Below are 24,318 nucleotides of genomic sequence, written 5' to 3' on the forward strand. Positions count from 1 at the left end.
CAGTTTCAATTTTCTGCCTCACAAAGAAGAAAAAGTAGCCTGCCACAAGCTGGCCCGCTGCTTTAGAGGTGTTAAACCCACACAAGAAATGTGACTGCCCAGATTTCTGTTCCTTTCTAGTCCATTTTTCAGTTCTTATGATACTGGAAAGAAGCTTGAAAATATCTGAACACCTGTTAACCAGAAAGCACAGAGAATACAAACCCAAAATACACACTTAAGACCTAGTTATTGCCATGAAAACAAGTTTTGTGGTAGTTTACCACGTAAGCCTGACAGTAACCATCAGGCGCAGCAGAGGTGCAGGCTCCTGCTTGTGTGATCCACTGCCTTCTAGTAGAGGAAGTGCCATTGGGTTCATTTGCACGGCCCTTGGCATAGACTCTGCACTCCTACTCCTGGAGCAGGAAATATTTGCCACCACTGTGGCTAATGGTCTATCTCATACTCTGCTGCAGTAATTGATTTATTTCTACAGACAGGGCCTAAAGGTAGACTTGATATATCCTAATTCTGCATGGCCCCATGGACAAAATACCTGAAGCAGGAGACCTCTGAGTGCAAGCACACTGCTGTCTGAAGCAGATGCCTATGGATCGAGCTATTTAACATTTAAATAGATTTTGAAGCCATCTGACTAACAGGCAGTTGTCTCAGACAGGAAGGATAAACACCTTAGTCACAGCCTTGATGAGACTGAGTGGCACCCCTCCTCCTCCAGAGGGTGAGCTTCCTGCCATTTTCTGTTGGTACCTGTGCTTTTCTTTACAAAGCTGCACCTTTGGCTTTGCCTGGAGACTGGCCCACGCTCACAGCCATCCCTGGGTACTGCACAGGCATAGCTCAGACAGAAAGTGCCTGAGATGGGTGCCCAGGCAAAGCCAGGTTGAGTCCTACTGCTTTTAACTTTTGGCAGCCTCCCCTTGCTTGTGGCAGAATAACATGCCTGGGGGAAAACCCTCTAATGTTCATGGAATCACTGTACTTGATTCACCAGCATGGAGTTCTTCCATGATTCACCTCGATACCACACATCTCAGTGATGTACAGTTAATGTGCGTGATTCAGAGCGATGCTACCCACCTCTTCGTGATTCACTGTGCAGCACAGCTGATTTTTATATGCCGTATTGACACATGGATGTAACAATGGATGGGGGATACCACAAGTGATACCAAGGGTCGGAGGTCTTCCAGAAGTATGGGCACCACTGGAAGAGCTGGGAGTGCAGCACAGGGCAGTGATGGGCAGTACAGCCTGCGTGATGCCAATACCAAAGCCTTAGCATCACATCCGTGCGATGTGTTTACCTCAGCAGAAAGATCCTGCTTGCCCCTGAGTCTTCTGAGTCACTTCCTCTAAACATGACAGCTAATTTTCAAGTTGCAAAAGCTCTTCCGTAACAGCAGCATATGGCAGTGCCAGCGGAACGTTTGGATGAGGGCTGTGTGCCTTGTGAGGATGTAGTGTGTGCAGTGAGGAGAGAGGTGCTGCCATTTTGCTGCCAGACCTGAGGTTGATCCCAAGTGCTGGGGTCGTGCTGTCAGTGCTGTCCCCTTCTCCACCAGACCTTCTCACTATGAACTACCATCACCTCAGCATTTTGGCTGTAATTCATAACTATACAGCTTTATATCCCCTTCTATAAAGTTCGTTGGCATCACCTCCCACTGCTCTCATCCCCTGAGTGTTGATGGAGAGGCCAGGTGGGGCTGTTTTTGTGCGTGTGTGGGGAGCACGGCCAGACGCCGGCACGAGGGGCACGAATCCCCCCCGGTGTCCTAACGCGTCAGAGGTCTGGGGGGCTTCTCGCCCCTCGTGCAGGCTCTCGCAGCGGCTCCCCGCGCCCTCCGGCGGCGGGTTGGCTCCCCACGGCTCGGGGTGGTGCCGCGGGCGGGCGGTGCGGGGGCGGCGGCGGCGGCTCCCCGGCATGAACCGGAAGCGCGGGGGACGGAGAGGGGAGACGCGCTAGCGCCGGTCGCAGCCTCCAGCAGCGGCGAGCGGGCCGCGGCTTCGGGGTCGGCCGCCAGCCCGGAGTCCTCGGGAAAGGTGAGGAGGGATGGGAGGAATGCCGGGACGAGTTGGGAAGTGCTCGGGGAGCGCTGCGCAGGGCCGCGTGTCCCGACATGTCGCGGACAGAGGGAGGGAAGGGGGGAGAGACGCGGTTCCTTCGCGTTTCGCGTGCCCGCCGCGTCGTTGTGCGCTGTGGTCGTAAGATCCCTCGGGTTGGACCTTAAGGTGCGACGTGCTTCTCTTCCCCTCTTCTTTTCTTTTTTCTTTTCCCTTCTGTCCCACTCCGCACTCCCGTAGCGCTGCCAACCTTTCCCTCCGTCCTCTCCCGCACTTCGCGGTGCCTGCCCAAGTTGGCCGCTGTCCGCGCACACGTGAGCGGCGCTCCGCCGTGCGGCCGCTTTGCCTCGAGGTCCCGCGCCGTGCGCCGCTTCCCCCTGCCGGGTCCGCGGGCGGAGGGGCTGAGAAGCGCCGGATCCGCGGGGTCACCGCCCGAGAACGTCGCAGCTTTCTGCCCAGCAGAAAGGCGTGCAGTTCAGCGTTGTCAGGACTTTGCCCTTGAAGCCCTTGGAAGCCCGCCTGCGTTACCTGCCGGGAGTGAGCCCGGCGTGCGGGTGGCACGGTGCGAACGATGGCGGTGCCGGGTTAGCCGCGGGGACGGCACCGGGCCGGAGCTCCAGCCTGTGCCCTGCAGCCTTGTGCGGTGCTGGCGACGGCCCCGCACACCCCGCGCAGGTGCGGCCGTGCTGCTGCCATCGGTGCGGGGTGGCAGGGAGAGCCCTTAGGGTTGTGCAGAGTGTGACGGTCTCTGCTGCTCGTGGGGCTCCGGGTGAGGATAGAGCAGTTTGTTTTCTGAAGTACTCAACTTATTTCAGCTCAATCTCTCTCTCTCTCTCTCTCTTTTTCTCAGTAGTGCCAGAGTCTGTATAAATTCAAATGAAATTAGAAACGTTATTAATGGACGTTGGGCAAAATTCCTGTCCTCTGACACAGGGCATGCGCGGGTGCTGCTATGCTGCTACTCATGTAACCAAGGCACTGTCCGGACTGCTGACACCTGCACTGCTGCTTCTGGGTCTGGTCAGGGGAGGCTGGGAAGTGCAGGGGCTGTGGTGTTACTATAACTTTGGGTTTGGATACATTTAGTTTGGAGGCGTGCATGGAGTTTGTTTGCATCTGAGCCATTAGCATTTCTCAACGTTATTAAAGGGTCTCTCACAGAAAAACTTTCTGCAGTACCTCCTATAGCACAGTGATTGTACCGCTCCTTCTCTGCTTTCTGTTCACACTAAGTGGCAGGAAACCGTGCTGCAGGACATTTTTGTTTTTGCATTTGTGTGGCTTTCTGTTTTTTCTTTTTCTTTTTTGTTAAACTCCAAACCAGCTGCAGCTGGAGTAGCCCAGGTTGGTGTCTGTGTGGCCTGCAGGCCCTGGTGGATACAAAGGATGATTGAGATCTAAAAATGGGTGGTCAAAGATCCTGGAAGCAAAAGGGCTGTTTTGCCAAATAAGGAAACTTGGCACATTCTACTGTGTATTTTAAGATAGCACAAGTGTAGTGTGCTACTACTTTATTGGCAATTTGTTGGCAGGATGCCTTCTCGAAAGAAGCACTAAATTCGGCTTTGAGGAGCCATACACTGAGGAGAGGGACTGAATTACAGAGGGGTTTTCTTGCATAGATATAAAGGTGGTGGTTGCATTTTGGTTTGTGGATTTTTTTTTTTATTATTATTTTATTTTATTTTATTTTGGTGTCTTTTGGAGCAGTCAAATATCTGAAGCTTCTAGGTGCATGTGCAAGTCGTGAGATGCAGTTTAAAGTGCAGACATGTGCTGAGCTGCAGTCACAGTGCAGCTGGTGTTGGACTCTCCCTTCCCGCTGCTTGTGCCTCACAGGCCATGAAGGGGAAGCTGTCAGTGCCAGGGAGCAGCAGTGATGAACAGCAGGGCCCTGGCTCTTGCACGAGGAATGAGGCAGCATGCTGCTCCCAGCTATCCCCCTGCTGCTCAGCCCCTTCTGGGGCGCAGGAGGGAGTATTGGTGGCTGTTTTTTTCCTATTTCGGTACTCTGAGATGTAGACAGCACTCCCCCAAAATGCTTACAGCCAAAAACCAGCCCTGGGCCTGGAAGACAGTGGCAGGGCTGTTCTCCTGGCTTGGAAGTGTATGGTCTGCAAACACACTGCGCCTGGGTGGAGTGATGCACTTGCTTTGGATACACATAAGAATCTGGAGTTTAAGGAAATACCAGATATTTCTCTTAACCAGTGGTGTAAACTCAGATTGTTAAGCATCTTTTCGAACAGGATGACAAGTTAATAACTGTGTGTGTAATTGTCACATGCAGCTGTTGCTCTAAACAGTTGTTTTCTCTAAGATAACAATGGGATTGATCAGTCTAATTGAGGATTAACTGCCACGCATCCAGAATCATGGGGTAATATTGAAATGGGTTTGTTCTTTCATCTGGAAGAAAACTATGCCTACCTTAGTCTGTCATTATTTACAGATCTCTAAATGAAGAATGTCCAGCTATGACTCTTCCACTTTCTCTAGAAAAAAACATATTGGAGGACCTAATAGAAACCCACAAATTGCTCTTTCAATTGAGTTACTTTATTGTATGCTGGTGACTGTAGCATTAGCAGCTGACTGTTGTAGATAAATCTGAAAAGGTGCTAAAACAGTAGCTTCTGGAATGCCTGTGTGCTGGGCACCACATTTTCATTGCAGAAAGGTTTGGGAATTGGTGGGCATTTAAGCAGCAGGGAGGATGCACAAGTGGGTACTCACTTGTATTTGACAAACGTCTGGTGTGGATGTTGTTGCATATTAGTAAATGCTGAGGTCTGTTCTTCAGTGAAGTCAGAAAAACAGCTTGTTCTAACTTTAAGAAGTCAAATCATTTAATTAAATTGATAGGGTTTTTTGTTTGGTTGTTTTTTTGTTTGTTTTTGGATGGAGAGTAATTTAAAATAATTGACAGCTTTTCAGAGTTATCACATTCCTATGGTAAAGGCCAGAAATGTTTGTTTCCTTTGATGCATTTTTCCCTTCATGTGGCGTTCTGCTCCTTCTGCCACCTCCATTACTACCACCTGCTGTCAGCTGATCGCACTATGGTCCCACTGTGGTGCGTAAGCTTTTGCCTGTGAGTGGTATTACCCTTCTGCTGTCAGTAGGGAGGTTGTTCTCTTCACCATTGTTACCTACCTGCATAAGTGTGTTCAGAGCCATGCCGTAAGTTGCTCAAACTGGTGATTTCATCTGTTTATTTGCCTGCAAGGTGCTATATATTCTGAGGCACATGTACACAGTATTGGTGGGGGGGATGGCTGAATTAGAAATGACAAATGTGCTTTTGTTTCTGAAGAGCAGGTAATTAAGCAGCGCTGACAAAGAAGCAAAAAGTCAGAGCTGCCTTCATTATGCTCCCCATTTGCAGGAGTGACCATTTTCCTTCCCCTTGAGCTTTTCTTCAGAGAAAGCATGTGCTTGGGCAGTGCAGAAGATCACCCTGATCTTCCATAGGAATGCAGGAGATGAAAGGAAATCCGATGACAACACAGCAGGTTTAAAACAAGAACAGAAGGTCAGCAGAAGGGTCCGGGCACTTGTACCAGCAGAGGAGCGGACAGATATTGGAAGAGCAGCCTTAATTTCCTGCTGTAGGGATTTCTGCAGCCAGCACCAGGCCTCTTGCGGGCTCCTTGTCACAGCCCAGCAGCTGCTGCCTCCAGCCTTGTTGGTAGTGAGGAGATTTACAGCACACCAGCCAGTTCTAGAAAAGACCGTATGCTCTTCTGTATAACATGGAAAAAAATCAGAGTATCTTCATGGCTTGTTTGGACAGTGCAACAAATTTATGGTCAAATGATACTCCAAATTGATAATCAACTTATGCACACGTTTTGGAGAACAGGGAGGGGAAAACTGTGTCTTTGTGTTGCAGAAGGGCTGTTGGTTGTGTGGCAGGCAGAAGTAGGTACATGAAACGTGCAGCTCCCAGCCCCAGACAGTGCATGAAGCCTGGTGCCATCCCCAGGAGCCTCTGGCATGCAGGGCTTTCTGGTGCAAAGTAGATTGATGGGTGTAACTGCAGATGTGGTTTTCACCAGCAAAACCAAACCTCTGTTTGTTTGATCTATTCAGCCCTATCTCTCCTTCTTCCAATGCTGTATGCTCACTCTTCTTGCTTGCCTGTGCAGTAACACGATGATGATTCAGGCAGGTTTGTGGAAGCGGTGAAGATTTCTCTTGCAGTCTCACAGTTCTTGTTCTGTAGTATCCTGCCTGCTCTACTCTTTTCTGGAGACCTTAGAGCTTGCCGATCCGTGACCAGTGAAAAAGGAACCTAAAATTAGATGCTATCCACTCACTTAGATGTTAGTGTTGCTTGAAGTCTACAGCAGGCACGTGGCTTACTTATTGCTTTGAGATCTATGAGAAGGACGTTCTGTTCTCCTGGCAGCCAAAATGGATCGTCTCTCAAAACCGCCGAAGCCGGTCTTGGCACATGCTGCACGATTTCGCATATTGTAGCTTACATAAATTACCGTGAGCTCGCGCTGCGCTGTAACATGTGCACAGAACTGACTCACTTGGAAGGAGACACTTGTTGTGGTCAGGCTTTTGGGTGTCCCAGCACAGAGCTCGTACCTGGCCGGCAGTGTGCACACTGTGTGCCGTGTGTGTGTGTGCTCAGTGTGCTGCTGTGTGAGCTAGGAGCTGAAAACACAGCTCCGTTTGCTAGTGAGCTCAGTGCTGGCAACACGGGGACACGTGCACTTTCTGCTCATCTCCTTCCAAGGTGCTCAGGAGGAGTATTTTTAGTCCCTTCTGTCTCCCAGCTGTTCCTAGTAGCTTGTGCAAATAATGTAAACATTTGCACAGCCTGTTGGGTTGCGAGCTCATAGGCTTTTCCTTCTTATGATCAGTAGATTTTTGCTGCAGCGTCCTTATTGCAACAGGTTCTTGGTTTGGGGTGTCCGATCATAGGTAAGAAGGTCCATAAATCTGTGGTGAGTGTGTATTGATTGCAGCTTTTGTCTTGCAGGTTTTGCTGTGGTATATTTTGTCATTATGAGATGTCGTCTTCCAGTGCTTCATTTGTGCAAATTAGATTTGATGACTTGCAGTTTTTTGAAAACTGCGGCGGGGGGAGTTTTGGGAGCGTCTATCGAGCCCGATGGATTTCTCAGGACAAGGAGGTGGCTGTGAAGAAGCTGCTCAAAATAGAAAAGGAGGTAAGAGTTTACTTCTGATTTCTTTGCTGTGTAAACAAGGACCTAAGTGCCTTTTGTTTTCTGTTCTCCAGTTAATTGAAGCAATCTATCCTGTTTTTTTTTATGTTTCATTATGTAACTGGGTGTTGTTACAGCAAATACCTGCCAAGGGGGCTCTGTCTGTATTTGTCTCTGATTTAAAGCATTCTTATTTTTTTTTTGCCACCCTCCTCTGCCTTCCTGGTGGTGCAGCTCCTCTCTGTTCTGACCCAGAGGAGGAGGAAAACTCCTGCACCCGTAATCCCAGTAATTCCCATTTGATGACACTGGCTGTGTTGTTAGGTGTCGTTGTCTAGTGTTCCTTGTCTCTGCCTGCGTTGGTTTTCTCCTCCTTATGTGTGGTCACAAGCACTGTGGCTGGTGTCTGTACATTCACTATAGGCGCCACATGTGCTGCGAGGCGCTGCTTCTGCCCTGCCACTGCAGGAGCTCCGCTGTAGCTCTGTGGGCTCCAAGCTGCCCACAGTTGCATTTGTCTCACAATGTGGTTTAAGGCTAACCAGCATGTCAGTCACCTTCTCCAGTGGCTTCCTGTGGGCCTGGGAAGACAGACTGGTCCTGTAGCCATTCTGTGGGAAAAGGCAGAATGACTGCTTACTGCAGCTTAGCCATCCATAAGAGGTTTACCTGGAAATCCTCTTGACCCTTGGCTCTGCACAGCCCCAGCAGAGATGCGGTGCCTGCTGTCCTCGCAGAACCCCAGTCTGTGTGCAGGTCACCATTGGGGCAACAGACGGCACCAGATACTGTATAATCTTACATTTATACAGGATATCATTTTATACAGTACCATCAGAGCATTTAAGAAAGAGTGTTACAAGTGGAAGGACAGCAAAGTGGCAGTAAGGGTGATGTGCTCAGGAAATAACCAGATACCTGAATTCACCTACTGTTGCAGTAACTGTGTTAGCTTAGTGATGTGATAAGCGTGTTTGATCATGATTAAGCAAGTTACTGTCTAAAATTGTGTGGAAGGATCTCAATTTTTTTCTTGTTGATGAAGGTAAAGGGTGTATGCGTTCTGTCCAGTGTCAGTTTGCACTGTTCTTTGTGTACATTTTGACACTGACAGATACTAAAAATCAAAAGATAAGCACAGTCAGTGCTAGGTAGTGTCAGTAACGTGCTGCTTCAAAGTCAACCAACTGGTGGATCTCAGTAACGATCAGTGAAGCATCTTGAATACTGCTTGAAAACAGGATTGCTGCAACTTATGATGTCATAGACTATAGCGGAATGGGAGATAATGAAGAAAGTAGGACAGTCACTTATCTGTCACTTGTGTATTACTTGATACAGCTGGGCTATTCGAGTAACATTTTCTGTAAACATCCAAATGGAAAGTTCAACTTGTAATGAGGGATACAGGTTGGGAAAAGGAAACTGTAGACTGGAAAGAATTTAGTATCCTTTGAGGATTTGTTTAGATATTAATGAAGGCCTGCACCTTTTTCATGGTGCTGTTACAAGTATAGTTAATGCCCTTGCATTTATGGATGAGGATCAAGTCTTGTTTTTCAGAACTGGTTTTTGTCTGGGTAAATGGCACTGGGAAGAGGACATTAAGCAGTAGGTGCAGTCTTGGCTATGCTGTTTCTCCAAGAATGCTGACAAACTGGAGAGACAGCTCTGGAAAATTGCAACACACAGAGTGGAAAGTGTAGGGGTGCAAGGGTGTGTGGGGGACATGACAGTTAGGAGTGTTGACAGCAGATGGCAAGTGCCTTCAAGTACAAAATCTGTGCATTTTCCTTCAGACTGGTCACCATTTGCAACTTAAACAAGAGGCTGAGCTGTAGTTGGAAGCAGCTGGTGTGAGCACCTTCACTTGGAAGTTCTCTGGAGGGGCAGCATGCAGGCAACTGGTGATATCTTAAATATATTTAGGAGGCTTTGTGGGATTCAGTCTGTCAAAAATCTTAGAGAATTAAATTAAAAAAACCCAAGAGCTTGCTTACGACAATTGCATTTTCATGTGAAGAGAATGCTGGGCTCTTTTAATCTAGTGTAGAAAGCTATTATAAGAACTAAAGGTTGAAGAACTAAAGCCAGACAAATTAGAATGGGAAATAAAGCACAAATTATAAGGAGTAAGGATGAGTAATGCTTGGAGCAGACTACAGAGAGAAGGAACAGAGCTGGAGAATCCTTCCCATCTTTTCATGCCTTTACATTGAGATGAGGCATCTGTTTGGACAACTGCTTGTGTCAGGTTGTTGAGCTCAGCAGAAGAGAGCTCGGTGAGGTGTCCTGCCTTGTGAAAAGCTGGAGGTCAGTCCTGGTGGTCTGAAAGTCTTTTCTGACCTTAATGGCTGTCCGTCTGTTTACATATGTAGCATGCAGTGTTTGTCTGTAGTATGTTTATCTGTAGTTATGACAATATTGAATGTCTGTGACTTCATTGTGCTGAAAGTCATGGTGAGGCAATGACTCTTGTGATAGCAGTAGGAAAATAACTTGTTCTAACTGTATGTAGATGTTTGGAAAGCTTGCATTTAGTCCAGAAAATTAATTGTTGCCCTTTCTGACTTCTTTGAAAGGAAATGTCCTTTGTAACTCTGTGACCGATGGTTTTTTATTTCTCTTAACTGCTGCCAATAATCCATAACAACTGAATAAAGAGAAAACACAGCAGAGTTGGGAAAAGCTTGCTCAGAGGAATTTCATGCTTCCCGAGTCCGAGGGGCACAAGCCAACTCAATAGAGCTGTGGTGTCATTCTGCAAATATGTTGTATGTGTGCTTCATTTTATTAAACAAACCCATCTAAAACAGTAAATGTCTTGAAGGATTTGTGTTAACCAAATGGCAAGTTCCAAAATGTAAAACAAAGTTGTTGGTTTTTTTTTTTTTTTTTTTTTTTTTTTTTTTTTTTTTCCCAGTATGTAGCAGCATCTCACATTAAAACACGTTCTCAGAAAAGCTGATAAATACTTGAAAGAGTGTAGCTCAGTCTTCTCTTCAAAAGCCTTTAAAATGAGGAAAGTCCTCTGTAAGGCATTGCCTTTTTATGTACAGTAAAATCGGAGTGCCTGGGAAGCGGTGCATGTTCCTATGGATGAGTACACCTAAATAGATGCATGGAGAGAGCAACCCTCTGCAAGGTCATGATTAGAAAAGGCCTAAAACTTGGGGCAGAACTTGTGCAGGTTAAGCAGACCTTAACTGTGTCCTGAGCTATTAAGTAACAGCAAAAACAAATTTAAATTGCAGTTATACTGTCCTGTATGAGCACTCTGGTAGCGTTTGGTTTTAAGCTGATTGTGTTATGGGGAATCAAACTACCAACGTAGTGTTTGTGATGCATGCAGGGCAAGAAGAAATGCCTCTGCTGCTCAGGACCATGCTTCTTCACTGTGAGCTTCGTTGCTACTGGAGTTTTACCTGAAACTTGCACCTAATCATAATGTGTTTGCTCTCTAGGAATGCTCCACAGCTTGTGAACTCCGTGCTATCATTGAGCAGTAATGCTACGTCTGGTTTGCTTACTTCAGCTGTTGAAGCTGTAGCACTTGTGTGTAGGTTTGTTGGGTTCCATACAGTATGGCTGCTCTTGGAGCCCTTCCCAGTGCTGGCAGTAGCCTCAACAAGCTGCAGGGGAAGGTGGGGACACCAGTAAAATGCAATTGAGATCTTACTGGAAAGTGCTGCTGCTGAACTAACAGCCACTCATGCAGAAAACACGTTAACCGGGTCCGATTAACAGCGCGTGCCTTGTTCAGTCATGTCTATGCGATGCAACTGGATTTTACGAGGCTTGGGAATAAAAGCATGTTTTTGCTGGTTTTGGTGCTGTGTTGCTGGAAGGTTGGCTGGTATCTTGTTAGATTTTCTCGAATGTAGTGCACTTGTACAATAAGCTTTAAGGGATCTTTTCAATTGCTCTGTAAAACTTTTCATATGGAAAATAATGCAGCTGGTTCTTTGTTTTTATTTTATGATCCACTTTTGGAAGGGATTGTCCAGAAGATGTTGGTTGTGTCTGTAACTTTCAAACTGTATGAATTAAGTTTAATCATCAGCATGTCGCTGGCCTTACCTCACTCATGTTTGTACTCATAACAGATTATGTGGTAATTTTAATGTGGGTCATAAGAGTAGGACTGGGAATTGCTTTCAGGAGTAACAAGAGAAAAACAACAGAGTAAAATAGAGCAAACCAAACCAAACTGAAATTGATATACAGCCCAGACAAAACTTAAAATAGTAGATGTTTTTGCTTGTGGTTTATAGCTATTAAGGGTGCTTGGGTGCCAGTCTTGTATGATGACTTCTTTCTGGAATCTAGCTGTAATGAAGGGCAATATTGATGCTTTTTTATTATTTTATTCGTACTTTCCAAGAGCTTCCACTCCCATTGGCCCTTTCATTTCTGAACTGGTCAGTTTGTAAAGTCATTCAAGAGAACATCTTGAGAGGACAACAAACCTAGGGCTCCCAACCTGTGCTCCCTGTACTCACATAGCATTGCTAACGAGCTGAGAAAGGTGACCCAGAGTATTTCCTATAAGCACAGGAGTCAAACTTCCCAGAGATCTGCATCTATACTGGGAAAATTACAGAGTTCACAGTTTGTTGTTGTTGTTGTTGTTGTTGTTGTTGTTGTTGTTTTTTAAGGTCGAATATCCCCAGAGTAAGGATCTCATGGGATATTTCCAACCCCATAGTTATCTAAAGGGGTGCTTCTGTATTTTGTCAACTGTTTTACTTCTTTTCAGCTGTCCTTATTATACTGAAGGTAGGCCCTAAAATGGCTTTTTTTTTTTTTTTTTTTTTTTTTTAATACTGTGATTTTGTAGGTGTTTTTTTGTTAAAGGAAGTGGCTTAGGGTGCTTCTTTTGGTGCTGAGGTATTCCCTAAAGGATATCAGAAGGATACTTGCTGCCCTTGCCTATTCTGAGGCAGTTGTGAAGATGTGCTTAGGTGCTCCAAATGTCTTATACTCTGCATCTCACAAAATAAACCACTGTGGATAGGACAGACTTGTGCAAAAACATGTCTGGCTGTGTCTGTTTTTGGTTTCACCCTACTCTTGGCCCTCATTCAAGTGAGATTTTCTTGAGAACTTTTTTTTTTTGTCTTTTTTTTTTTTTTTTTTGTAAAGGAATGTCATGTTCTCAGGTCTCGGGAAAGTCAGTGCATTAAGAGATTTTCTTAGTGGATGTTTTGGGTAAGGCTGTTGTAAGTATTGAAGCAGAATATGCATTAAAACCCAAATGAATTCAAAACCACACTGGTATTTGGGAGATACCAGTCTGGTGAAAAAATGATTCAACACTGCCAGATACGGCTGTCCCCAGGAAGAACTGGCATGGCTTTCATTTTATCTCTTTTAAAGGGAGACTTAATTCCTTTACATCTCTGTGCAGGAATGCATCCAAGTGGTCATAGAAACATATGTATCCAGACACAAGAACGCACTGGTCTGTATTTTGTTACATTTTATATTGTACTGATTGTCTTTTCTATGATTTGTGTGTTTAAACATTTTATGGCAAGGTTTTCATTAGATGACTAACATCTTTCAGAGTTGCTTCGTGTGAATAATGAGTATTTGTAGTACTAGCTGTGTGGCTTATTGAGATTTTTTGACCAGCTTAATTTGAGCCTCTTACTGGCTGGCGTATACGTAGTTCTAAATCGAGCCAATTATGGCTTAATTTGATTTAGACATCAACTTCAATGAAACTGGCATGGAAGACTCAGGCTGGCACTCAGTGTTTTCAGAAGTTATTTTGGTTTGCTTGAGACACAGTGACCGTCAGTGTTGTCATCTGAGCTTGCAATAAATGGAAAGCACTTCTGCAAGTGCTGGTGAATCTCTCTATAGACTCATGTTAAGAAGTTGTCCTGTATGTATGTATATATATTGGCTAAAATACCAGATTTTGTACTGAAATTGTAAAGAGTGAAGTGCACATTTTTTTCTATTGACTGCTGGACATCTGTGAACAGTAACTTCTCAAACTTGATGAACAGATAAACAAATAAAAATGCATCGGATTTTTTATGTTGCTCCCTTTCTCGTGATTCTCTTGAATTATCCTGAAATTTGTCAAGGTAAAGGAAAACTACTTTGTACGTGCTGATAGCCAGGCATATGCAGATTGTTTTCTTAGCCCAGTTAATGCACATGCATCGTCCAGGATTACCTGTGAGATTCAGGTCCCTTTCAGTTTGGTTGTCTTTATATTTGCATTTTTAGAAGGTACAACATCTGCATGCAAGTATTAACACCAGTTTCCTACAAATTGTCAGTGAGTAGTGTTTCTATAAGGGAAAAAATGTGTGTCTGTTGATTATTTGAATAGCACTCTTCCTTTTTGTTTTTGTACCCACAATGTCCAGCCTGTCTGGGGGATTATTTAAGAATACCAAATTTGAAATTAATCTAATTCCATTATATAATCTCTTAAAAATAATTCTGCTGCAAGTTTTTGTTACTGCTGGTATTGCCAGAAGATACTTGGTCTCGATTAAGGCGGGTTTGTTTGTTTTTCTCTGGGTACATTTCTGCCTTTTCTGTCCTCTTTTTGCATGGGCTCAGTTATTATTTACAATTTGGAGGAGAGGTTGTGCTGCTTATTTCTCCATGCTGGTAACCTTTGACATCAAATTGGTGCTCTTCTGTGTCCCCTCCCACGACATTTGCTGACCCTGGGCTTCTGTTGAAGTGAACAACAACTGTGGAGTGGTATTTTGGGATGCTGAAACTGTACTGAAGCATCACTGTAGGAATCTCATGGATGTAGAAGAACGCCTTTTCTCTCAGTGTGCTGTTTTAGGCTCTTTGTTAACTTGACTCAAACGAGTGAGAGTTAGTTCAGATTAGTCTTATCTCTACATTTATCTAGCTCTTGTTTTCTTATAGCAAAGTTAAGATAATGAAAACACTCTACAAGCAGTATCTGTTGATAACTTACCATAATAATTTATGGCAAGTGCTTGTGTGTTTGAGGGATGGGTGACAATCAAATGTCTGTGACCAGCTCTGAAGCCTGCTGGTGTTGCAGTCCCTGGAAGCTCTCATTAGATAATCCACATGCATTGCTGCGTGTGGAATGGCACATTACCATTTCTGGTGATACCAGAGTTGCTGCTGTGGTGTATGAAAGTATTTTAAATTTCTAGTAACTTTTCTGTCTTGCTATGTGTAAGCATGTGGTTGATGAAATGCAGTTCAGAGCTGTGCTGTGCCCTGCACTGTGGAGCCAGCAGCCTATTTCCACCCTTCGTTACTCAAAGCTGAGTAGAGAAGCTGTTCTCGATTGATTGGAGTACCCCAAAATACCTGCTACAGGCATTGCAGCAGTGATGTTCTGAACTGTTGAGTTTTGTCCTCCTCCACTAAGAATCTTGATAGAGCTAGGTATGTTCTCCATTTCTTACCTTGTTTTGTTTTTTTTTTTTGTCTTCAATTTTTCCCTGGCTGCACATGAGTTGCATGAAGGGCACAAGATTTCATTGAAAGCTAAGTTGAAGAGCATGTTGATTCTAACTTTGTGTGAAGCATCAAAATCAATCTGGTTTTAATTGTAAATTATGCAGCTCTGCCTGTGAAGCTTATTGTGTGCCTACCTACTGCCACTTATTAAGGTGTTGATGGAGAAAGTTTCCTTTTTAAGAGGACAGTATAAACAGTGAGAGGGAGTACTGCAGCCTGTTTATGTTAGCGGGCGGCTGCTGAGAAGCCCAGGGAACAGCTCCAGCATTAACCCTTCTCTGACACTCAGTTGATCACACTAGCACATGGGGAGATCTGGCCAGTGGGGCAGGTATGGAGCTGCTGTCATGGTCCAGCTGCCTCCAGCCTGCCCTGTGTGCTATCTTTTCTGTGAAGTGCTGTGGAGAAATCCTGTTTGCAATCATTCTGCATAATTCTCTGTTTCTGAAAGCTGCTGGGAGGCCAGGTAGCAAGAGTGGCAGTGACCATTTCTATGCCACCTTGGTCTTCTCCAAGGGGCTCAGGGCAGCTGGGCCCACAGGATGTGGCGGCGCTGGGCCTCACTGTGAGTAGAGTGTGCCATGTCTGTTCCTTTCCTCCTCTGCCTGTGTTCGTGTTCTACTCCCAAATTCCTAAAACCTGAGGCTTGTGATAGCTGTATGTTTTATGGAAAGCAGAGAAAGAAACATGTCAGGATGCACTCTGTGACTGCATTTTGTGTATGTGCTGGGCGCATGATTTTCCTAGTAGGTATACTAAAAACAAGCATAGCTTGTTTAAAGCAGAAGACCTGAGCTTTGAGTTGCTGCAGGAGAGGCAAGGAAGCTGTTGGTGGACAGAGGATGAAGTTGAGCTGTCTGATACTGAGTTCATGTTTGGGAGGTGAGGAAAAAACATGCAGACTGTGCAGTCACCAGCTTGTACATGAGAACAGAGTTCTTTATGGATTTTTATCTGGCAGAGACAGGAGATGAGATGTGCGTAGGTTGTTGTTCTGGAAACTTGCTAAGGTAATCTAATTGCTGCACCTTCTGGTGAGTGATTGGCATTTTCCAATATAATATCTTTTCCTTTGTAGAGTCACAGAACAAAGAAAACATAATGCGTGCCAGTATGCAGTTAGAGGGAAGAAGCATCTCAAAATTGCTTTTTGTCTAATCATATAATAACCTTTGTTTTAGTAATGCTAGGTGTGTTTGAGGTGATCCTATTAGCCATGGTTGCTTATAAATAGTTGTTAGTGTTTTTTCAGTGAACTGTGCACCTTTAGTCTTCTAAACTGAGGAGATTTTTTACTTTGATTTCTTGGCATATGACTATGTGTGCTGGATAAAGTATGTAGCAACAGATGGATGAAATCCAGAGCTGTTGAACTAATTTTGCTCTGGTCCCATTACAAACCATTTCCCTTGGTTGGTGGTGTATTTCTGGATGGAGGGCTGTAATTTCTCACCGGTGAGGAGTAAGCCTCAATCCTCCCAAGGTAAACAAGCATACCGCTGTTAATTAATAAGATGTGTAGTGTGAAACCTCCTGCCTTTTTATTTTAGTGTTATCTTGTATGTAGTGAAAAGAGAGAGATTCCTTGCTTGTTCCAGACTGTTACTGAGAGGAACATTGAGTAACGACACTAACGGGGTGCCTGCCTTAATAAATTCTTTCAGGGTAAGTGACACTTGATTCTGTAACAACAGTGGCATTGGCTGTTATCACAGCTGACATATTCATTGCCTTGAAACTGTGAACCAAGTTTCCTTTTTGGGAAAGAAAAAACCTATAGACCCCTTCAAAGACTAAGGCAGTTGCTTTGTTTGTCTTTTAAAATCTATATTTCTACCTTTTTGCTTGGTCAGTGTTTAGAACCATTAAAAAAGTAAACGTGACATGAGGACCGAGATCCTGCAGCTAGAGCTCCTCTATAATTACATATTCGGCCACAACAGTACAAAGGAAAACGAGAGTCCCTTTTTCTTTATGTACCACATTTCAGTTTTCCCTTAGGTTTAAATTGGCGTTTTGGACTATGTTCGCTGGAGCCACTGAAGAGCTTATCTGAAAAAGAAGGAAACAGAGGGAGGGAAAGAAAGATAGATTTCTAAATGACAACCTTTTGAATAGTCCAAGTTCAATCCCTAAAACAAAAAGTGGAATCTTTTTTTTTTTCTAAATAATGTGCTCTACAGTCTCACCTCTCATCTTGAGAAACATGAAAGAGCAAGTAAAAGAGATGACCCAAATCACAGAGTTCCTTTGAAAGAAGAAATTCAGCTGTTTTGAACACTTACAATCAAAGGAAGTGGTTTCCCTAATTACATGAACTATGTGAAGTCTCTCAGAATAGCTCTTCCACCCCAGGATTCCTTGCACTTTAGAAGTTTGCATAAAAGCTCACATGGAGAATCAGATGCAAAGTGTTTGATTCAAATTTTATTAGACAGAAGTGAGCATACATTCACATCTCTGGGTTTGACAGCTGGTTGGGTTTGGACCACAATCCTGGGTTTGATGGATTTCAGTCCTATACTTTAAAATCTTTCACTCTTCAGGTTCTCTGGTGAGATACCCCTTTCAAGAGAAAAGTGGAAATGAAAAAATGGAGAAGGGATAGAGGGGTGCTTTTGTGAGCTTTCGGTTGAGGTTTCTTCACCCTGATTAGGCTATTCATTGTTGCAAAAATCTATCCCTGTACACAGCTTTTAAAAGAATGAGGAATTAAATTCCCTCACAATTTAAAGAAGCCATCCATCTTAAAATACATAGTTTGAAGAACTGGGATCTGAACTCTGTAACTTCAGTATAATTTCGGTACCACCATTTTCTTCAACCTGTCAAAATGCTGAATTCAGTACAGCCTTTCAGCAAAAAGTGGTTCTGCTCAGAAGGCTGTTACACCTTCTGCTTTCTTTTTGTACATGCAAAATGATAAAGGTACGTTAGTCTGAACAAAATACTGGCTATATACAGAAACATGCAGGATACTTCTGAAGGCTTAACATCAGTTCATCAAGATTTCCTTTTCAGAAGAATGGTTTTGGTTTTTTTTTGGTGGTTTGGCAGTAATGGGAACAAAGTGTGTCATTAATGAAGATCTTGAAGCAATGTCACTGTAATTTTAAAATGTAATCTAAAGTTATATGCATCATTTAACCAATTGAAATGCTTAGTTGTATTAACACTCCAAATTTTGACAAATAAGAGTGCAATTTTATTTCTTCCCCCTCTTCCCCCCTCCCCACACTGGAAATGTCTTCATTTTCCTAACAGATTTATTACCTACAGACATAGTTAGATTTTAGTGGAAGTTATGACTGTTAATCACAATACTGTTTGTCCTCTGAATACTAGAGATAGGTACCTAATCTTCATCTGTTTAAGACTGAAAATGTTACTTCAGTGCCAAACAGCCTCTGAAACTGATTACACAGGGCAGTCCCTGAAGACCCAACATGCAGTTACTAGTGAGTGGATCTTAATAAAATATATTTTCCAAGTTTGCAATAATACCATCATACTTGCTCTTTACAACAGTAATTTCCAAATGGTCTCCTATTTTCCCCTCAGAGTCAACTACGGTAATTTTACCCAGATTTGATAAAGACAAAGATAATTGGTGAAATTTGCACTGAAGAGAGGCCTCACAACCCTTTAAATTGCAACAATTTGAACACAAGAAGGGGAAAAGCTGGAAGGCTTCTGGGTGCACAGGATCAGCCAAACCCTCTTAATGGTGATACTTAGACTGATAGCAAGTTGTCACTGAATGTTTGAAGAGGAGATGTTTCTTCAGGTGTTTTTTTCCTCCCTAGACTGCGTCTTTTCTGTAAGTAACCATCCTGAGCTCCAGTTCTTAATTTTCTGGGCAGGAGAGGACTTCTCGTGGAATCAGGGACGTGTCCTAGAAGTGAACACCAGAGCAGTTGTGCTGCCAGTATGGTGTGCAGCACGTACTGCAGAGGTGGAGAAATTCTTGTAGCTGTACAGCACTCTGGCAGGGTGATGGCATAGTCAAAAGAGCTCTGCCTGTGCCATCTGGAGAGCTGTGTCTCATGATCAGCTTTGCTGAAGCATGGTTTTCTCGGTTGAAGAAGAATGCTTCAGGTTTTAAGTGTTCTCTGTCTTGAAAGAGGCATAGAGAATTGTAAGTGCTCATTCCCTTCCTTGCCAGGGGGTTTCCCTCTGCTTGTAAATTAGAGCAATCCTTAGAGGAGTTGCTTACCTCTAGCCCTGGAAAGTGGGAAGGAATGTTATGTGTGATGCTTTTATTCTTCTACCCCAGAAAACATGCTCCAGGTTTGAATGAGCTCCTTACCAGTGAAGCAGCATGTAGCTCCTGAGCCCTGGACCCATGTTCATTATGGTATTCTGAGCAGAAACAAAACAGCAAGCATGTGGGGACAGATGAAGGGAATGTCATGCATTGAGAACTGTCTGGCTAAACTGGAGGAGGGACAAGTATTTGGAGATGCAGGCTGGTTTTGCTGCATTTGCATATGTAGCTGCAGCATGTTTCAGCCTCCTCAGCTGTTCAAGTACAGCCCATGTGAGAGAGGGGTTTCATTAGGGTAATGTGCACCATTACCCTGGTCCTGAAGTTCCTGTGGGTTCATGAAATACCGCATTCCAGCTTCTTCTTTACTGTTTCATTTATTAGAAGTCCTCAGGAAGCCCAGGGCAGAGTGACAGAGGAAGTACAGTAAGTGAAATGTTTTGTAATCACAAAACAGATCATCTGAATTTTCTCACTGGCTTTTTAAACATTTTTATTTCTCACTGGGTATGTATACATCATTTCTTTCTGATTTCTGGATCTTTTCTTTTAAAATGATGAAAGAGATAATTCAAATGAAGTCTGGGGGGGCAGATTACTGGAAGTAGAAATGAATGGAGAAAAGGCAAAGCTGACTGTGGATGCAAGATATTCTGTCCCATTGCATGTTTACCAGCAAATATACTGTGGTTACGTGGTAGAGTACTACTGCAGTACTGTTGTTTTTGCGTTGTGGACTGTTTGTCTATGCTAGTAAAAACAGTTCTCAAAAGCATTTGGTACGCCCATAGTGTCAGAGAGTGAAAAGTAATGCAGGTGTGCTGCTGTGATTTTTCTGTGTAACTCTCTTAAGAGGGTATTTGTCTGGTTTGCATGCATTCTCATCCATCAAGGTATCACAAAAGTACTGGAAGTTGACTTGGTCATCACATTGGAGTATGCAAAGTTGTGATTTTACAACACATTGTTCACCTACTGCATATAAAACTTAGAGCCACTTCCTTCACAAGATACAGGATCACTCTGTAAACAGTAATTGTTACTCTTCTAGGTAGAATCTTCTACTTTTTCCATTTCTGTAGAGTTTAAAGATACTGGTATTCATGTTATGTCTTTTAAAACAGTTTATTTTGAAGCCTGTAGTAATATAGAAATACAAATTAGAAAAGCAAACAAGCAAATGAGGTTTATTTTCTGAAAACAAATGTTGTATAACAAAGAATAGGAATGGAATAGTTCTTAATGACATGTCTTTGTAAGTAGGTGGATATGAAGAAGACTAGGTAAGATAAGGAATTTATCAAAGAGAATGAAGGGAAAAACTAATCCTACATGAGAAACATAAAGTACAACAGTACTAATAAATGTGTTTTTATGATAGTAAGCTTAATTTATAAATACTGCAAGTTTTTCCCTACAGTGTTCATTTTGGGCAGTTTTTTATTTGCTTTTTTTTTTTTTTTTTTGGTCTGGATGGCAGAAGATTGAAATTTCATGTAGGTGGCATGAAGTAAAATAATAGTGAATCTACTAATCTACTTTACATAATGGTGAGAACTTCAGATTTCAGGATTTTTGTCTTTTGGGAGTTCTTTTTGTTTGTTTTTGTTTCATTCTTTGTCTTGGTCCATCACTACCCAGTAGGGGTAGCATTTGAGCCAAGTTTTGAAGTTAAATGTAATTTTCAATCCTATATAAAGAAGAGTGGCTTTTCTGAAAAGCAATTGAGGAATTTGTACTGAAGCCTTCGTTTTGTGGGGAATGGTGTCTGTATTCTGTGGTCTGGGTGCAGGCATATCTGGAGAGCTACAGAGAGGGCTGTGGCTCTGGCTGTTGCTTGCTGGAAAGGCACTGACTGAAGGGCAGCAATCACTTAAGGAGTGAGTGCTAGTTTTGTGGAGTTTGGTGCTGTGTCCCCCCAGAGGCTGTTGATCTAAGCAAGTGAAAGTGAGATCTGTCTGTAACCTGAGGTGGGATGCTTACTGCTTAAGTAGAGGAAGAAGATTTGGGAAGTCACAGAGACAGTTTGTTCCTCTGGGCTTGGAAAGAAGGTTGATTTGTTGCTCTTAGATGATAAAAACAAAACTGGAGGCAGAGTCACAGGGAAGACTGTCATAGTCACGAAATTTGGACAGTTGCAGATAAAACTACTGATGTGCATTATTCCAATAACACATTAAAGGAAAGTACAGCAGTCAGAGATCTGGGTTATAATGGAGGCTTATTCTCTTGAAATACTGTGAACCTGTGCTGCAACATAAGTAAATGTGTCATGAACAATGTGTCTTGTGTGTGAAGGAGCCTCTGACACTTTGTAACTGGAGACTGTTTTCTCTTATTCATTTCATGTCAGCTGGTCACTGCTAGAATTTCTGTGCTGGAAGTGTTGTGTCTTCAAAGTAGGTGGTCCCTGGATAGGGTGTGATTCTTTGGTTTTCTGTAAGGGGATATAGTTTTTGAGTGGTAACTGAGGGGGTAGCCTTCTACAGAGCTCTCAGCCCATTTAGAAAGCAAAACCCCACATGGTTCCCCAGCAACTGCTGTTAAAACATAATAGGGAAGTGTCATATATTTGCTGTTTTTGTTAATGTCAGCTGAGCATGTCCTGTTTGGGGAAGCTTTTCAGGTATTTTAACAGTCACTAGGGTTCCATTAAGTGCATTCTGTATCAAGCTAGGATTGTTTAATCTGGAGAAGTGGAGATTCAGTGTAGACTTCATTGCTCTCTACAGCTTCCTTAAAGGAGGCTGTGGCAAGGTGAGCATCTGCTTCTTCTCATAGGTAACAGTGATAGGACAAGGGAATGGCCTTAAGTTACACTAGGGAGGCTCTGGTTCTGATTGGATTAAGAATTTCTCAGAAAGACTGGTGAGGTATTGGAATAGGCTGCCCAGGGAGGCAGTGGAATCATCATCCCAAGAGGTGATTAAGGAAGGGACAGATGTAGTACTGTGTTGGTGGTAGGGGGACGGTTGGACTTAAATTATCTTACAGGTCTTTTGCAATCTTTGTGATTCAGTGAATGAGCACTGTTGCTATCATTAACTACAGTAGGTTGGCCTCAAATAAATCCAAGATAAGAGTAAAGTGAGCACTTATCAAGAACTTGACATTGTTTTTCTTGGTCAAATTACAATTATTTTGCAATTGTGTTTGAGAAAATATTTGAGTTTAACTACAACTGGCTCAGAGGAGTTGAGCAGGATCCATGCCTACAGCTGCTGCAATCTTTGTTGGAGTCCTAGTACTAACGGTTCAGCAGAAGGTGCTGTATAAAGAGATTAGACTTGCTTTTTTTTTTTTTTTTAAAGCCATCTCATCCAGATAACTTTCTAATACTGTGTAATCTCAGGCTGAAAATCAGTGCTCTAGTTAGATCAATACAGACTTTATCCAGATATCTCTTTGATTCTGTCTTCTCTTCTGATGCTTTTAAGCACTGCCAGAGTTTCCTTGAGAGGGGCTTAGTTTTGCCCATCACTGTCGTAACAGAACATCTTTCCACAAGGTTGATATGAGATTTGTAGTGACTTTGATCTTGCAAATAATTTCCACTGATATTTTTCCATTTGTTGAGACTGAAAAGCTTATGTTGCATATTAGTCATGATATTTTTGGCTAAGGAATGAAAGTTGAGATGAAGTGAGCAGGAAGCCAGAAAGTCTTCATATTTCATTATTCCTTAGTATTTTAGAAATGTTACGGGGTTTGTTGCAGTGTTTGTTGCAATGTCCTGACATTGAGAGGAGGAGAGACAACTGCTGAAAACCAAATGCTCTGTGGGAGCTCAGGTATTTCAGAGGTGCCGCTGAGTCCACTAACTGATTGTTTCTACTTAGTTGCTGGTGTTGTGTTGCAGCTGGAGACAGCTTCTTACTGTAAATTGGCCTGAATGAAGTATTTATACTATTGCTCGTTTCTAAACTCTAAGACCACTACAGATACATCATTTATGAAGGTTCTAGGGACTGTGAATTACTGTGGAAACGACTCTTGTTCCTGATAGAACAAGTGCCTTTATCAGGTGCCATAATAGTATTGAATCCTGATGCTAACAAACTCTGTGCTATTCCTGCGGGTTGTGTCAGGGCATCGTGAATCTTTAGTTGAAATCTGTATGGAAATCAGCTGTTTGCACATGATGCCTGTGCTATTTTTGTGAATTGCAGTGTAGCTGTACCTCAAAATGCAGTTTTCAAGCTTATTAAGCCTTTTGTAAGGATATCCTGCAGACAGTGCACTTGCCTAATTTTATCTTAAATGCTGTGGCTTTTGTCTGTTCTCTGATAGCAAGATTTTAACCCTTGTCACAAAGAAGACCAACAGTGTGATTCCTTGGTAACTGCTGGATGGGCTCTGTGAGTGTGCGGTACTTGGCTGCTGTGTGGCAGTGGCAGCACCAAGCCAGTTAGCTTCATCAGAGTCCCTTACACTGTAAGGCAGAGGGTCTGCTGTCACACTGCTAGGAAAAAGATCTCCTTTTTGATTTTGGGAGGGCTCAGCCTGATTTATTTTACGCTAGTTTGAAGAGTGTGTTCTAAATTCACTCAGTAGTACTTCTAATGTAGTCTTCAAATTATCTTTGTAACTGCTGAATTTGATATAAATTGCAGAGGTTTGTGTAAAAAGTTACAGGAGACTATAAAACTCAGTTTTCTTTCCAAGCGGTTCATATACATTTTCTAATACATGGTAGAAATGAAATGTTTTAAAATATATAAGATTGTATGGGCCTGTATTATCACATAATAAATTATAACATAATAATCACATAAAAAATACCTGATGATAAAGCAGATATACTGTAAGTTGACTATTACTTTCCTTTATATTTCTGCTTTTAGTTTCTGGTACTTGTAATATTGTAGGACATGATTTTGGATGCAAGTTTGATGTTTTCAAACATTTGCTCAGACAAAATGCTTTTAAATATATGTTTTGTATGTCATAATAGATGTACTCAGGAGAACATAATTCTGCCATTGATAACGTTGCTGGTGGTATCACTCTGAGAACATAATTTTACCCTTGTTTTCTGTGATTTAAAAAAGAATATCCCAGTAGCACTGTATGTATAACTGTCTTCTAAGGAGAAATACTGATAGAATTTAAACTTCTTGTTAATAAGCTATAGGAAATAGTTTTTAGCTGGGATAAATGAAAAGAAGCCCAGCCTCACACAACTGTAATACATAAGAATTGCTTTAAATAATGCAAGTGCTTTTTGAAATAGAGGATAACACAGTTGTGCTGGGAGAGTGCCCACACTCATCAGAACATGTGATAACTCTTAGTTGCACTTAGAAGATC

The 24,318-nt window shown here is 42.9% G+C and overlaps 1 protein-coding gene across 12 annotated transcripts in view; it reads left to right on the forward strand.

Moving 5' to 3' along the window:
• Positions 1 to 1,937: 1,937 nt before the first annotated feature.
• The window catches only part of MAP3K20 (mitogen-activated protein kinase kinase kinase 20), an 84,159-nt gene continuing 61,778 nt past the window's right edge, over positions 1,938 to 24,318 (forward strand). For 7 of the 12 annotated variants that reach the window (XR_014947976.1, XR_014947977.1, XM_085552545.1 and 4 more), the window contains exons 1-2: positions 6,472 to 6,823; positions 7,070 to 7,259. Coding sequence is in view for 9 of the 12 variants with exons in the window: in XM_085552545.1 (XP_085408671.1) it covers positions 6,594 to 6,823; positions 7,070 to 7,259 (420 nt within the window). In the remaining 3 variants the exon portion in view is untranslated. Of the gene's footprint in view, positions 2,050 to 2,100; positions 2,239 to 6,471; positions 6,824 to 7,069; positions 7,260 to 24,318 lie in introns of those variants that run through there. The other 5 variants (XR_014947978.1, XM_015868486.3, XM_085552552.1 and 2 more) reach the window with 2 other exon arrangements.

This window comes from Coturnix japonica, chromosome 7 (genome assembly GCF_054131305.1).
Source record: "Coturnix japonica strain WE chromosome 7, WE-NBRP24, whole genome shotgun sequence".
Lineage (NCBI taxonomy): Eukaryota > Metazoa > Chordata > Aves > Galliformes > Phasianidae > Coturnix > Coturnix japonica.